Source organism: Nanorana parkeri, unplaced genomic scaffold (assembly GCF_000935625.1).
Source record: "Nanorana parkeri isolate BGI_ZX_2015 unplaced genomic scaffold, ASM93562v1 scaffold1200, whole genome shotgun sequence".
Classification (NCBI taxonomy): Eukaryota; Metazoa; Chordata; class Amphibia; order Anura; family Dicroglossidae; genus Nanorana; species Nanorana parkeri.
This window is the reverse complement of record NW_017307468.1, coordinates 262,053-275,751: the sequence shown is the minus strand read 5'-3', so window position 1 is coordinate 275,751 and position 13,699 is coordinate 262,053. Positions and strand designations below refer to the sequence as shown.

Sequence of the window (13,699 nt, the reverse complement as noted above, 5' to 3'; positions counted from 1 at the left end):
CCCCACACACACACACACACACACACCTCATTGGCCTCTTTTTTTTTTCCTTTTACACAGACACGAAAGAAAAAAAACAGTAAAAACAATAAACATTTTAGGTGACAATGCAAAAACACTGTGGAGCGGTGTGACCAGCCCTATGCAAACCCCGTGCTTCAAAAAGTCAGGTCACACCGCAATGGTAGGATGCGGCGTCTTATGGCGCTTGCTGTACAACTTTGCATACAGGAAACGAATGTTCTCAGTGTAATTTCTCTTCTGGTCGAATGTCATTCAATAGGTACAATTCTAAAGAACAGAGTGAATGTGAAAAATGCTGCATCATGGCCCCTGGATAGAGCTGAGGATCAGAGGAAATAAATACAAGTTAGTGACAAGAGATAAAACGGAACGCTGGAGAGAATTCACATATGAATGTAACCATTGCTATCCCCGTAGTGTTAACGGTTACATTTACATAGACTCATTCCCTCCAGTGATCTCTAGAATGGTAACATTGTTCCTCTTTAGTAACATGTATTCAATTCCTGTGATGTTCAGCGCCATCTAGTGGCCATATTTGGGTATTGTCCCCATTATATGTTCTGTATCAATATACTTATTGAAGAACATTCCACCAGAAGAGAAATTACACCAAGAACATTTGTTTTTGCCCCATTCTGACAATAGTTGGATAGTTCTAACAGAACAAATGTTCTGCTCCAGTTTAGCTGGTTGAATAAGTTATGTAAATAGTTTTTTTTATAAACAGGCCTCTTACATATAGCAATATTGGTGACCATCGTATGGCAATATCAACCAAACCAATCCTTGACAGCCTCGGAGCAGGGAAGGATAATCAGATTTGCAGTTCTCTTTTCACATGTGTGTCTTGTGTTCCTTCCCCCCACCTCTGTAACATAGCTTGTTCTGTCCTCCGCAGGAGCACTGCTATTACCATGGCCGGGTACGGGGGAATGAGGAGTCCTCGGTGGCTCTCAGCACCTGTGAAGGGATCAGGTAATTTGGGTCGGTGGGTAAATGAGACTTTAGTGACACGCAGCATTTTAAAATCCAGCTGAAGCTTCGGGGTTTTTAGTTATATGGTCAGGTGGTGTAAGGAGTAGCGAGCTCGTAGAGCGAAAAGTAGAGAAAAAATATATACTGTGTATATTTATATACTTTTTTTTCTCTATATATTATATATACTGTATATATTTACATACTACTAATAATAATAGAAATATGTATAAGTATTTGCGGTTGTACACTGCGCATCAGAATATCGGGCGAAAACGCAATCGCATGCGAAAATCGGCCGATATCCGTAAGGTGTATGGGAAGTTGTAGGATATTTTCTCTAGATGGCCACTAGAGGGCGCTGAGGATCACAGGAAATAAAGACTTGTTGGTGAGAAGAGATACAATGTAACAATTGTAGACAACACTGGAGGGAACCAGGAAATAAATGCTACTATTGTTCCCACGGGGGACGCATATCAGGACAAATATACACGCAGTATCGTTGGGGTAATAGCTGTGCATTTTTTAATAAATAGACTGTAAAGTCCCCATTCACAGCTGAATGCGCACGCTTTGACAAAACGCATCAAAAACACAAAACATGCCTGCTGTGCCATCATTCATGCCTGCTGTGCCGTCTTTCCCCTGCGTTTGTCGGCATTAAAACACACACACAGACCCGAGGGTAAAAAAAGCAGAACCCATGTGGAAGATTTTGCGACATGCACTACTTTTGGCACGAATCCCCATTGGTTTCAATGGGTTCAATGGCTTCCTGCAGGGGCGACAAACGTGGGAACAAAACACGCACAAGTGCATGTGAATGTGACACACGTTCCTGATACGCCTAGGTGTGAATGGGGAATATATGCATGTGTGTCATACTTTACGTCCCCATCCACACCCTGCTCAAAATGCACACATCGATGCATTTTCCCGGGATCACATCAAAAACATTCTACATGCTTTACTTGCTAATGGCACCCCAAACGCGGCTGGTAAAACATGCGTATTTTCCCGCGCATTGAAGTGCGTTAAACTTGCACAAACACGTGGTGAGAAAACGCGGAACGCCCGTAGTGGAATCTCTTACCTGAGCTAGTTCCCTGCATTTGCCGTGCATGTGGCACCCATTCGTATCAACGGGCAACGCACAGCAAATGTGGGGAAAAACACGCGCCAATGTGATGCACGTTCACAGAACGCGAAGGCGCAAATGGGGACTAAAAGCTGCTCTATGTTGGCAGCACATTGGAGAGCCGGACAGGCGTACATCGGTCCGACACTCCTCCACCACAACGGTCCAATCAGCAACAGGAGTTCTTTTGATTGATGTCACCCACTTACCCTGCCAAAGTCCAGCTTAGCCCCTCCTCCAGCAATCTCCTGAGCCTCCCATTGGTCAGTGAAGTCTTCATCACATTAAAGAACCAATAGGAAAGCTCATGGACAAGGACCGGACCAAGCTGGAATTGTACAAGAACTGCTGAGAATTTCTTATAATAAATATATATTTTCCCTGTCCTCAGCGGCCTGATTGTGCTGGACGCCAACAACAGCCTCTACCTCCATCCGCTGGCAGCGCCGGGCTCCGGGAGCCACATGCTGTACCGCACAGAACACCTTCCCATTAAAAGTGGAAGCTGCGGCCATGAAGAGCACTCAGCCAGCGCCGCCTCTCACCTCGGTGAACTCACATCCCAGCCTGGCCATCACAGGGTAAGACATAGGGTTGGCGTGACCAACATGGGGCGTTTTCCTGGGCCCAGGACCTGGGATAACCTGATAAGGCTGAGCAGCACTAGATCCAAAAGTTTGCAACATGTGCGCACATTTCAAAATTGAATTCAGCCTCCCAGAGAAAGGACTAAAGGAAGAGGAGTCACAAGACTCTCTTCAGCTGACATAGCATGATAGGAACACCCAAAACACCGAAGTGGGCAGGAACAGAGCCAGGGAATGTGGCTAGAAGTTCTCACTGGACTTGGGGGTGACCTGGCCCATCAGACTTTAGTAACCTGGAAAGTTTCTGTTGTAGTCACATTCAGTGCAGACGGTTGGAGCATGGACCCCAGTGTGTCAAGGGGCTTGATCTGGAGAGGGAGCTCCAGGGGACAGAGCAATTCAGTTTGTGCTAAATGATAAATGAAAATAGAGAAGTATGGCGGATGTCATTGTTCACCCCCTTCTGAATATACAATGGCTTTCATTGTGATCCCCTGGCTTCAATATTTAGGTTTGCACACCAGGAGTCCTAAGTGAACTTTTTACAGGTTAGAGACACAGGAGTTATTGAAGCCAGGGGATCAGAATAACACCCAGCCATCCCTGTCCTGTGCTATATGCTGCTATTCATAGTGATGGAGGATTGTGCTGGGAGGGCGACATCGCCATCTGGTGGCCATTTCAGTGCAGCACACTGGCCGGTACAGGAGGGGGACCCGGGTGCTGCAATCATTTAATTACAATGGTGGAAATACTTTGTATAAAATTCTCTAAATGTCTCCATGCAGATGAGTGACAGGAGATCATTCTTCTCCCTTACAAGTCTCTGTTCTCTGTCCTGCAGATGAAGAGGAATGTGTGGGGGCCTCAGAAGTATATGGAGCTGTATATAGTCGCTGACTACTTAATGGTGAGTCTGTACAGGAGGATACCGATCTTATCTGATCACTGTTTGCTTCCTTTACCCTCTCTCACTCATACCCTCCCTCTCCCCCCAACCTCTGACCTCCCCCTTTTCTGCCCTTACGCCCTACCTCTGCCCCCATTCCACTCCCTCCTTACTCCCTCCCTACCCAGGTCACCTTTCTCGCTCCTAGTCCTCATTCTACCTCCCTACCTCTAACTCTACCCCCTCTCCCCCATTACTCTCACCTCTGTCCCCATTCTACTTCCTCAATACGCCCTACCCATGTCACCTTTCTCACTCCTACCCCCTCTTTCTATCTCCCTACCTCTGACTCCACCCCCTCTCCCCCTTACTCCCTACCTTTGCCCCCCTTTCCCATTCCCTTTTTATTTCTCACTACCTCCATGCCCCCAACACTCCCCATCTATGTTCCTCCCTTCCTTTTTCATCCCCAACTGTTTCCCCATATTTCTTACCCCCAATATCCTCCCTGTTTTTCTTCCTCCCTTTCCCTTTCTTCACTCCCTCCTCATCTTACATTCTCCCTACGCCCCACCACTCCACCCCCATTCCCTCTCTATCTTTCTCTCAGACTACATGTCCCCAGAGCAGACTACATGTACCCAGAGCAAATACATATCCCCAAAGCAGAATAGATGTCCCCAGAGCAGAATGCATGTCCCCAGAGCAGAATGCATGTCCCCAGAGCAGAATGCATGTCCCCAGAGCAGAATGCATGTCCCCAGAGCAGAATACATGTCCCAAGAGCAAAATACATGTCACCAAAGCACAATACATGTCCCCAGAGCAGAATCGATGTCCCCAGAGCAGAATAGATGTCACCAAACCAGAATACATGTCCTTAGAGCAGAATACATGTCCCAAGAGCAGAATACATATCGCCAGAGCAGGCTACGTGTTCTCAAAGCAGAGGACGATATAAAATATTGATAAAATAACAATTGAGAGAAGTCAGGAACCCCATCAAGCAACGTATTGATCAGGGTTCCTTCAGCTTGATTGCCCAGAGGTTGGCCATAAGTAGCGCATTGTTCGTTTGATGATTTTCTAATTTCTATTAAAACAAAATCTAATTTGAGATCACATGACCGGGTTGCTGCATGCCTGACCATCAAGAGTTCCCCAGAATAGTTTTGTAAATGGCATTGTTCAGCGTTATATCCCGGTGGATAAGCATTGTGTTCTGCATACCGCGGTGAATGTCTAACTTATACTTCTCTGGATGACAGTACAGAAAGCAGAACATGGACCTGGGAAAGACCAAACAGCGCATCATGGAGATCACCAACTTCGTGGACAAGGTGAGCGCGGGGACCATGGAAGGGTCAACTGTCCTAGAAGACGGACCAATTCACACTCAATGTAATATCAGACATTTCTTAGTAAACTTTGACTGAGTGGCCCCTCTGATTACACATTGTATTGGGTTAGGAATATATTTCCTACCTTGGCCAATCACTGACGAGTTCATCCCAGTGATGTGAGCTGAGGAACAGGATAAATATAAGGAGAGACCTTCTAGACCAGCGGTCCCCAACCTTTCCGCCCCCCTAGCTTCAACACTGCCCCCAACCACCCCCGTGCTTCCCCTTCCCCCACACTGAGCCACTATTACCTGGCTTCTCCCCACTTTTTCTATGTCACGCAGCCTGCTCAGTCCAGGTACTGACAAGATGCCCCGCCTCCTGCAGAGCCCGCACTGTACTGAGAGCCGCGCATTCCTTGTGACAGCCGCTGCTTGAGTCAGTGAGAGGCAGCCCCGGAGCCTCCGTGCCATTTCAATGACGGCCCAGCCTGCACGGCATCAGAGGGGCCGGGGGACTACCAATATTTTCTCGCGGACCACTGGTTGCCGACCGCTGTTCTAGAAGGATCCATGACTCCCAGGCTATGTCTAGGGAGGATGACTGTGTAAAAGGGTCCCGTTTTTCCCTCCCAAGCTTTTGCCTGGGAAGGAAGCCAGAAGAAGGGTTTCGTTCTCTTGGAGGTCTGAACCTGGACTTAAAGTTGGCCTGTGGCAGAGGCCTTAGAAACAGGAAGGTCGCTACGCTGGGGGAGCACCTTCCAAGGGGTCTGCTGTGCTGTATGGGGTCCCGGAGAGCTTGGGTGAAGCAGCTGCAGCTTGGACATTGCATTGGCATTTCTGTTGCTCAGCTATTCAAGGTACCGGTGACCGTCCTGTCATTTAGAGTCAAATGGCCAATCTGTTATTGGGAGGCTGCCACTGAAATATTAGAGACACCGTCAACTTTGTTGTTAGAAGAAGGCTGTTCTTAAAGGGCCACGATTGGTTTGCTGCTACTAGAAGGCCTCGGATATTTTTGCAGTCTTTGTGGGTATCCAGTGCCCTTAAACCCTCTCTCCACAAAGTAATGAAGCAAATAAACCTTAAAGAGTGACTGTAGCCTAGTTGTCACCACCGGCAGGTCATGTGTTGTTGGGTACAGCTACAGGACGGATCGCCATCAGGAAGCCAGGGAAGCTCCTTCAGGAGACCTACATACATACTAAGTCTTGGCTGACATTGTGCTAACGATTGTCCTCTCTCACCTCGTTCCCAGTTCTACATGTCGATGAACATCAAGGTGGCTCTGATCGGCCTGGAGGTTTGGACGTCGGGTGACCAGTGCGAGATTCGGGATGACGCCAACCACAGCCTGCGCACCTTCCTGGCATGGAAACAGAAGCTGAAGAGCAAGAAGAAGCATGATAATGCCCAGCTCATCACGTCAGTATAATGAGCTCCTTCTGTACTTCAAAAACAAACCTGGTTGTAGTTATAGATGGAGTTTGGGGTCCACTGGAATATGTTTTTGGTGGGGTGATCTTTATATTTGTATATTTATGTGTTTCAGTGGAGTGACTTTCAAAGGAACCACCATTGGGATGGCCCCGCTGGAAGGGATGTGCTCAATGGAGAACTCTGGGGGCGTCAGTATGGTGAGTCAATGTTTGTAGATAATGCCTTAGGATAGTGCTGCTATATGAGGAATATCCAGAACAGTATTATTGGATATTGTTGTTCCCGTTCCTCTTTTGGGGGCCCCTCAATTGTATTGACAAGGAGATTGTAAAACACATGGTTGGGTGGAAGGTGTTAATGCGGAACAGCTAAAAACAGTCATGAAATGCATAGTGTGCGGGGCTGTTGATAGGGAGGTACAGGCAGTATTCCCGTACCAGGCCTGGGTTCCATTGGGATAGTAGGGGCTGCCAGAAGGGGCTGCCCACAGGAGTGCAGCTTTATGCAAGGCCCCATTATTTCTAATGGTGGCCCCATCTTTGCCCTGGGGGTATATAATGTTGGGCAGTCAATGTGAATGGGGCAGTAGTCAGTACTCTCTGCCATCTCTCACCCCTTTGTCATTTCTGTAGCTACCCTGGGGTCGAAGTTTGCTCAATCAGGGCCCATCGCAACCAGCCATAGGTCTCTGGACAGAATGGGGATCCAGCATGGCCTAACCAGGGAATGGCAGGAGGAAGCGTGGTGCAGGGGGCTCAACTGGCACTGTGTGAATGGATGGAGTGTAACTGCTCTGACAACATGGCGGGTGACTGAGGATACATATGGAAGTTATTGAGGAAGGGAAGTCCATCAAATTGGCTTTACGGGGCCCCATCATTTCTAATAGCAGCTCTGTATGTAGGAAAATTGTCTTACCTGGAACAGGATTTGCCTCTGCTGCAGTTTAATGGCAGCAACCCAGCTGGGTCACCTTCCCATCCCTACCCTGTGATTGGACAGTGAAGGAGCAGCAACAGACTGGTCAAGTCATCTCAGACGTAAATGTGGCATTCCTGATTGGCTCCTTGTGTGCTGCCCCTCCCTCTCCCGGTGTGAGCTCCGCTGTACAGAGAATTATTAGCGGCTGATAACAAGTCTAATGTAACTATTTATACCGAGTGCATTGGAAATACAGTGATGTGCAAAGGTTTTCGGCACTTGTGATAAAGCGCTGTAAAGTGAGGACGCTTTATAGAGCAATACAATCCATTTTTATTTATCGATCAACAACAGATGGAGGGCTGCGGACAAGTTACCTTTTTTGTTTTTCGGTCATTGCAGGATCACTCTGACCTGGCCATCGGCGCCGCGGCCACAATGGCTCATGAGATCGGACACAATTTTGGGATGAGTCACGACAAAGAATACTGCTGTAAGGAGGCCACCGCGGAGCAAGGCGGGTGCATTATGGCGGCTGCTACAGGGTAAGTCTGGAAGAGGGACGCAACGCATGTTATTTCAGTCCAGTAATAAGCTGTTGACTTATAAATGAAAGCCTTTGTTTACGTGTTTTTGTATGTAATTGCTGTTCCATATTTCCAGGATCATATTCCATATGCAAATGTATAACTTCTCCCTATATCTGTATACCGAGCAGTGCAGTTGTCAGCCCTCTCTGATGACTGAGGACATCAAGAGACGTTGAGGAGCCAGCAGGATGCTGTACAGAGCTTTCTAGAAATGTCCCAGCACCCTGCCTAGTACTCCTCTCAAGAGCCCCCGACCCTGATGCAAGCAGTGGGTTGGCTTTTGGGAGGAGTTATTCAAATATCAGAATGCCTTGATGGGTGGATGTCAGTCTGGAGAAGTGGGTGGTACTAGGCAGACTACATTTGCATGCATGCCACCCCAGGTAACACCCAGTGACGTGCCGTGCCTTCTGTGGTGGGTGAGGCATCCCCCAGCCCGCCGAAGTGCAGCCCCATCCCGCCGAAGCTCCACCCCCAGCTCGGTAACCGAGACAGGGAGGAGCCTCCCTGTCACTCACTTGCCCGTCACTGGTGAGGCATCAAGATCGATGGCCTCAGTGGGGGTTTTTTTTCCTTTTTTTTTGATTGGACAGCTTGGACCAATGGCGCTTTGCCATTGGTCCAAGCCATCCACAGAGTTCACGCCTCTTACATAGAGTAGAGGCTGTGACAGCTCTGGCCTCACCAAGTTAGGTTACACAAGCAGTGCGGAAGCCAGCTGCTGTGTAACCTAACTACCTGTCAAAAGCCGGATGCAGCACTGCCTGTCATTAACAGGCGGCACTCCGTCCGTGACAGGTTACACAGCGGGGAGGCTTTCCATGACAGGTTACACGGCGGGGAGGCTTTCCATGACAGGTTACACAGCGGGGAGGCTTTCCATGACAGGTTACACAGCGGGGAGGCTTTCCATGACAGGTTACACGGCGGGGGGGGCTTTCCCTGCTCTGTAACCTGGAACAAGCCGCACTGAATGGAGAAAAAGCTGTCAGCTTCAGACTTGAAGCTGACACCTTCTTTCGCTCTGCCTCACCTGCCTCCCCTGACCGCACGTCCCTGGTAACTCCCACATGGGATGCTGAGCCTCCATGATCGAAAAAACTGAACCCAATGAATGAAAGGGGTGGGGCCAGGGGCAGTCAGACTGGGGAGCAAAGAGCTTGCAGATGCTGGATGTTCTCCAGCCAGGAAATAAGATGGGCTCTATCTACTTCTAATGCAGCTCCTTTCCTCTTCCTCTCTCTGCAGCCATCCCTTCCCACGCAAGTTCAGCTCATGTAGCCAGGAGCAGCTGCGAGCTTACTTCCGGAAAGGCGGAGGAATGTGCCTGTTTAACATGCCCAACATGGAGGATCTGGTGATGGGAAAAAAGTGTGGAAATGGCTTTTTGGAAGAAGGAGAGCAATGTGACTGTGGAGAGCCAGAGGTAGGTCCCATCACACTGTGCTTTCTTTCTTATGGTTACGACAAAATAAATACAATGAAATGTTTTTTTTTTATTTAGGTTAATGTGAAATATTGCACGTCATAAAAAATAAAACATTTTAAAATGAGGTTTTTTTTTTTTTTTTTAGTCTGGCAAATATGAAACATCTTGTAGTTTCCAATCCAGCCAGCGGGGGGAGCTAGAGTCACCTTGTCACATATTTAGCTATTTCAGCTTTCAGATCTGCTGTGCAAATTGGTTTCAGTCGGACAAATGGAGCTGCAAAGCAAGCTGCTCTGCTCTGCTGTCTCTGTAGCTAATCCATGTCATGAATTAAATGCTCTGTAATGGAACATTTTAATTCTCTGTTAAGTAGAGTCGGTCTTAGACCAGGGTGCCTTCTAGCTTCCGTAGGGGTGCCACAAAATTTTCCATCACACGGTTCTTTTGGTGCAGGAGAGCCAGCCAACAGCACAACGGAAACCAATGATACCATAACTAAAAAAGAGGTTGAGAAACATTGTCATAGACATTCAGACACAATTCAACATCCATATGAGGGGGGCAGCTATAGGTATGCTGTGGAGTGGGGAAGAAAGAGTCTCTAATGCTGATTTATCTCAACAGTGATTGAATCTCATATCTCTCACAGTCCCAGTAGCAGCTGATCGGGGGTTGATAATCTCACAAACCACTTTTTCTCTCTTGCAGGAATGCACCAATCCTTGCTGCAATGCTAAAGACTGCACCTTGAAGGAGGGGGCGCAGTGCGCACACGGGGACTGCTGCTACAACTGTAAGGTAAGCATTGGATCCAGAGTGTGGCCAATATAGTCTTGGAGGACCACCTTGCTGTAGATACTCTGCAACACTCTTCAACAACTATACCAGTGGCTGCGAACGTATGAGGTATAGGGGACCTCAGCTGTGGCCCCTGGCAGCTCCACAAGGCCACACATAATATTCAGTATATGAAAGCAGACTGTCAAGAGACTTTAGACATATTAGAGGAGGTGGCCAGAGACGGTGGACATTCAAAAGGTGTGACTGGAGAATGAAGACACACTGTAAGGGACAGTCAGAGACTGGGGACATGCTACATGATACTGCTGGAGATCACTGACATTACAGCTTCTTTTAAAATGAATGCCCCTGCTACTGACAGCTGGTGTCTGTAAAGGGCTGCACAGCAAGTGCCAATAGGCCACTCAGGGAAACTGTACACACTCAATAAAGACATTAATCACGTAATACCCAGTTGTAATAGCTCTAAAAAGTGTAATCTACAATAAATAACATCATGCATGACAATATAAATCCAACAAGATCTAAAACATCAGGTCATACAATAAGCATGTCCAACTGAGTGTTCTTGGTTGTCACTAGTTGTCACATTAGGTCTTCATTCCTTACAGTGGCACCATCAATGGTCAGTGGAGCTCCTTGTCTCAATAGCTTACAGTTGCTTTATGAAGCTCTAATATACGGTGCCATGCGGCATTCTCCGACTCTCCAGCTTGAGGTGGGAGGTTCACCCATGAGATGTTTGCCATGGGCCCACCAGTGTGTCTTTAAATGGCTCAGCATGCCTGGTTATTTGTGTGTGTATGGCCCTAAACAACATGGAACACTGATTGCAAGAATTGTACAGTAAGTCGTCAACTCTTCTTCTTCTTCTTCAGCTAAAGTCAGCGGGGACTCAGTGTCGGGAGAAAGCGGGGGCCTGTGACCTGCCCGAGTTCTGTCGTGGAGACAACGCCTTCTGTCCCGCCAATGTCTACATGATGGATGGCTCCTCCTGTGCCTACGAAGAGGCGTACTGTATGAATGGCATGTGCCTGACCCACCAGCAGCAGTGTGTACACCTGTGGGGCTCAGGTATGTGAAGACCATATGCATTCATTTGTACATAGGAGTAACTAATATTATACATTTAGAACTTACCAGACAAGTATGTGCTACTACGGTATGTAGTGCATTCAAGCCTTATGGCACATAGCAATCACTTTACTGTGATTGTTGTCTCTCCATATAACCTTGGAACCTCTCAGTATAACATTGGAACCTCTCAGTATAACCTGGGAACCTCTCAGTATAACCTGGGAACCTCTCAGTATAACCTGGGAACCTCTCAGTATAACCTGGGAACCTCTCTCAGTATAACCTGGGAACCTCTCTCAGTATAACCTGGAAACCTCTCAGTATAACCTGGAAACCTCTCAGTATAACCTTGGAACCTCTCAGTATAACCTTGGAACCTCTCAGTATAACCTTGGAACCTCTCAGTATAACCTTGGAACCTCTCAGTATAACCTTGGAACCTCTCAGTATAACCTTGGAACCTCTCAGTATAACCTTGGAACCTCTCAGTATAACCTGGGAAACTCTCAGTATAACCTGGGAAACTCTCAGTATAACCTTGGGTAAATCATCTTTGCCCAATGACCAACTGATGTCCCCTTGTCCTCTGTACAGTCCTAATAACTAATAATTTGCCAATCATTAGTTACCTTTTTCTCCTTGGGTGTGTTTCCAGGAGCCCGACCGGCCCCCGACATTTGCTTTGTTGACGTGAACAAGGCTGGAGACCGATATGGAAACTGTGGGAAAGACACGCAGGGCCAGTTTGTGAAGTGCAAACCTCGGTAAGTTGATTGCTGACGTAACAGCTTCCTTATCTGGCTCTTTGGCTTTGTCTTAGAAGTAAGAAGACTTTTTGTTACTCTCATCAGGCGGATGGATTTAAAGGATGGATACACTTTTAAAGCACATAGGCTTCTTAATTATAGCTAGGCAATAAAATCAAGTTTCCAGTATTTGGTTCTCTTTCTGTTCTCCTCCCTCATTTGAGAGCTGTCATCAAGGGTTCCTACATTTAGATCTCCTTCCGTTTATATTACTTCATCTTTGAAAACTGCAAAGTTTCTTGTCTAACATCACTACAAGGCCTGCCAAATGCTCTTTTGGTTGGATAGGCACATATTCCCACAGACACCCTCCAAAATATTGTGGAAAGCCTTCCCAAAAGAGTGAAGGCTGTTATAGTCACTAAAGTAGGGCCAGCTCCATATCAATGTCCATGGTTTGGAATGGGATGTGCAGCAAGCTGTAAGTGTGATGGTTTGGTGTCCATAACCTCTTGGCCATATGGTGTAGGATTTTCATAAGAAGGCCAAAAATGGCAACCTCAATTTTTTTCTCATAAGAGGGCCACTTTAATTAAGACTCATCCAGACTGTTAGTATCTCACTACTGGAAAGCTAAATCCCAAGTTGCTGAAAATAATATCAGGGCCTCCATTTTGTACCCGTATCTGTGTAATCATTTTGTGTAGAATGTGCCATATATACTTACACTGGGTACTATTGGGTTATATTGTCATAAATACATAATATTGTTGCATCTGTCTTTGACAGAGATGCCAAGTGTGGCAAAATCCAGTGCCAAAGCAGCGCTGACAAACCCAAACAGGGCAACACGGTCTCCATGGACACCACCATTAACGTTGATGGGTACGAGGTGAAGTGCAGAGGCACGCATTCCTATTCGGTGCAGGAAGATGAAGGAGACTCCTCCGATCCGGGTCTTGTAATGACGGGAACCAAGTGTGGAGATGGCATGGTGAGCCTGGAGGGCCAAGTCTGGATGCACCTATAAATGGATGTTGTCTGCACAACTTTATTGGACATATGGGAATCTAGGTAGTAGGGGTCAAGATCGAGGGCTCGTGGTCATCTACAGTCAATGTGGACCATGTATGGAGGTTTATGGAGGAAGAATGGTCATAACTGCACTAAGACAGTATTAGTGAAAAAAACTGAATCCTGTAAAATGTATAAGCAGACATTGTATAGTGAAACCAGCGCATATTAAGGGCCCAAGGGGCTGAATCTCCCTGTAGTTTCAAATATTTCCTTGAGACTCCAGTGGCTAGAGTTCTCATGTTAGTTCAAGCCTCTACACATACCCTCAAGGACACAATAAAGATATTACACACTTTAGCTGAATTTACTTATTCTACGTTACAGGAAATCTATGGTGGGACATGACTCCATCACTGGTCCTTCTAATGAACATCATTGAACATCATTAAAAAAGAACTTAAATTGTGGTTTCTCCACCGGAGTTCCAAAGAGTTATAAGAACCTATGGTTGGCCATTGACTAAAATTGGAGACAGCCTGGTATTGTTAGGTCTCAGTGGACCAAAGAAACAATATGCCAATGCCCTTGTGGATCAGGGACTTCCATGGACCATTGTGGATTTATTTATAGACAACTATTAAAGGGCCACAGTAAGGCTACCTCCTCATAGACTAGGAACTCCGGGTGGAGATTCTAGCTGTATGAACCTAAAGTGGC

At 46.9% G+C, this 13,699-nt stretch overlaps 1 protein-coding gene across 1 annotated transcript in view; it reads left to right on the top strand.

The window, feature by feature from the left end:
- The window catches only part of LOC108796950 (disintegrin and metalloproteinase domain-containing protein 19-like), a 33,056-nt gene that overhangs the window by 10,914 nt on the left and 8,443 nt on the right, over positions 1-13,699 (top strand). Inside the window, exons 3-14 of the mRNA XM_018568513.1 lie at positions 926-1,002; positions 2,535-2,736; positions 3,575-3,640; positions 4,888-4,959; positions 6,220-6,386; positions 6,514-6,598; positions 7,725-7,867; positions 9,161-9,338; positions 10,050-10,139; positions 11,021-11,216; positions 11,875-11,983; positions 12,755-12,959. Coding sequence (XP_018424015.1) covers positions 926-1,002; positions 2,535-2,736; positions 3,575-3,640; positions 4,888-4,959; positions 6,220-6,386; positions 6,514-6,598; positions 7,725-7,867; positions 9,161-9,338; positions 10,050-10,139; positions 11,021-11,216; positions 11,875-11,983; positions 12,755-12,959 — 1,590 coding nt within the window. The remainder of the gene's footprint in view (positions 1-925; positions 1,003-2,534; positions 2,737-3,574; positions 3,641-4,887; positions 4,960-6,219; positions 6,387-6,513; positions 6,599-7,724; positions 7,868-9,160; positions 9,339-10,049; positions 10,140-11,020; positions 11,217-11,874; positions 11,984-12,754; positions 12,960-13,699) is intronic.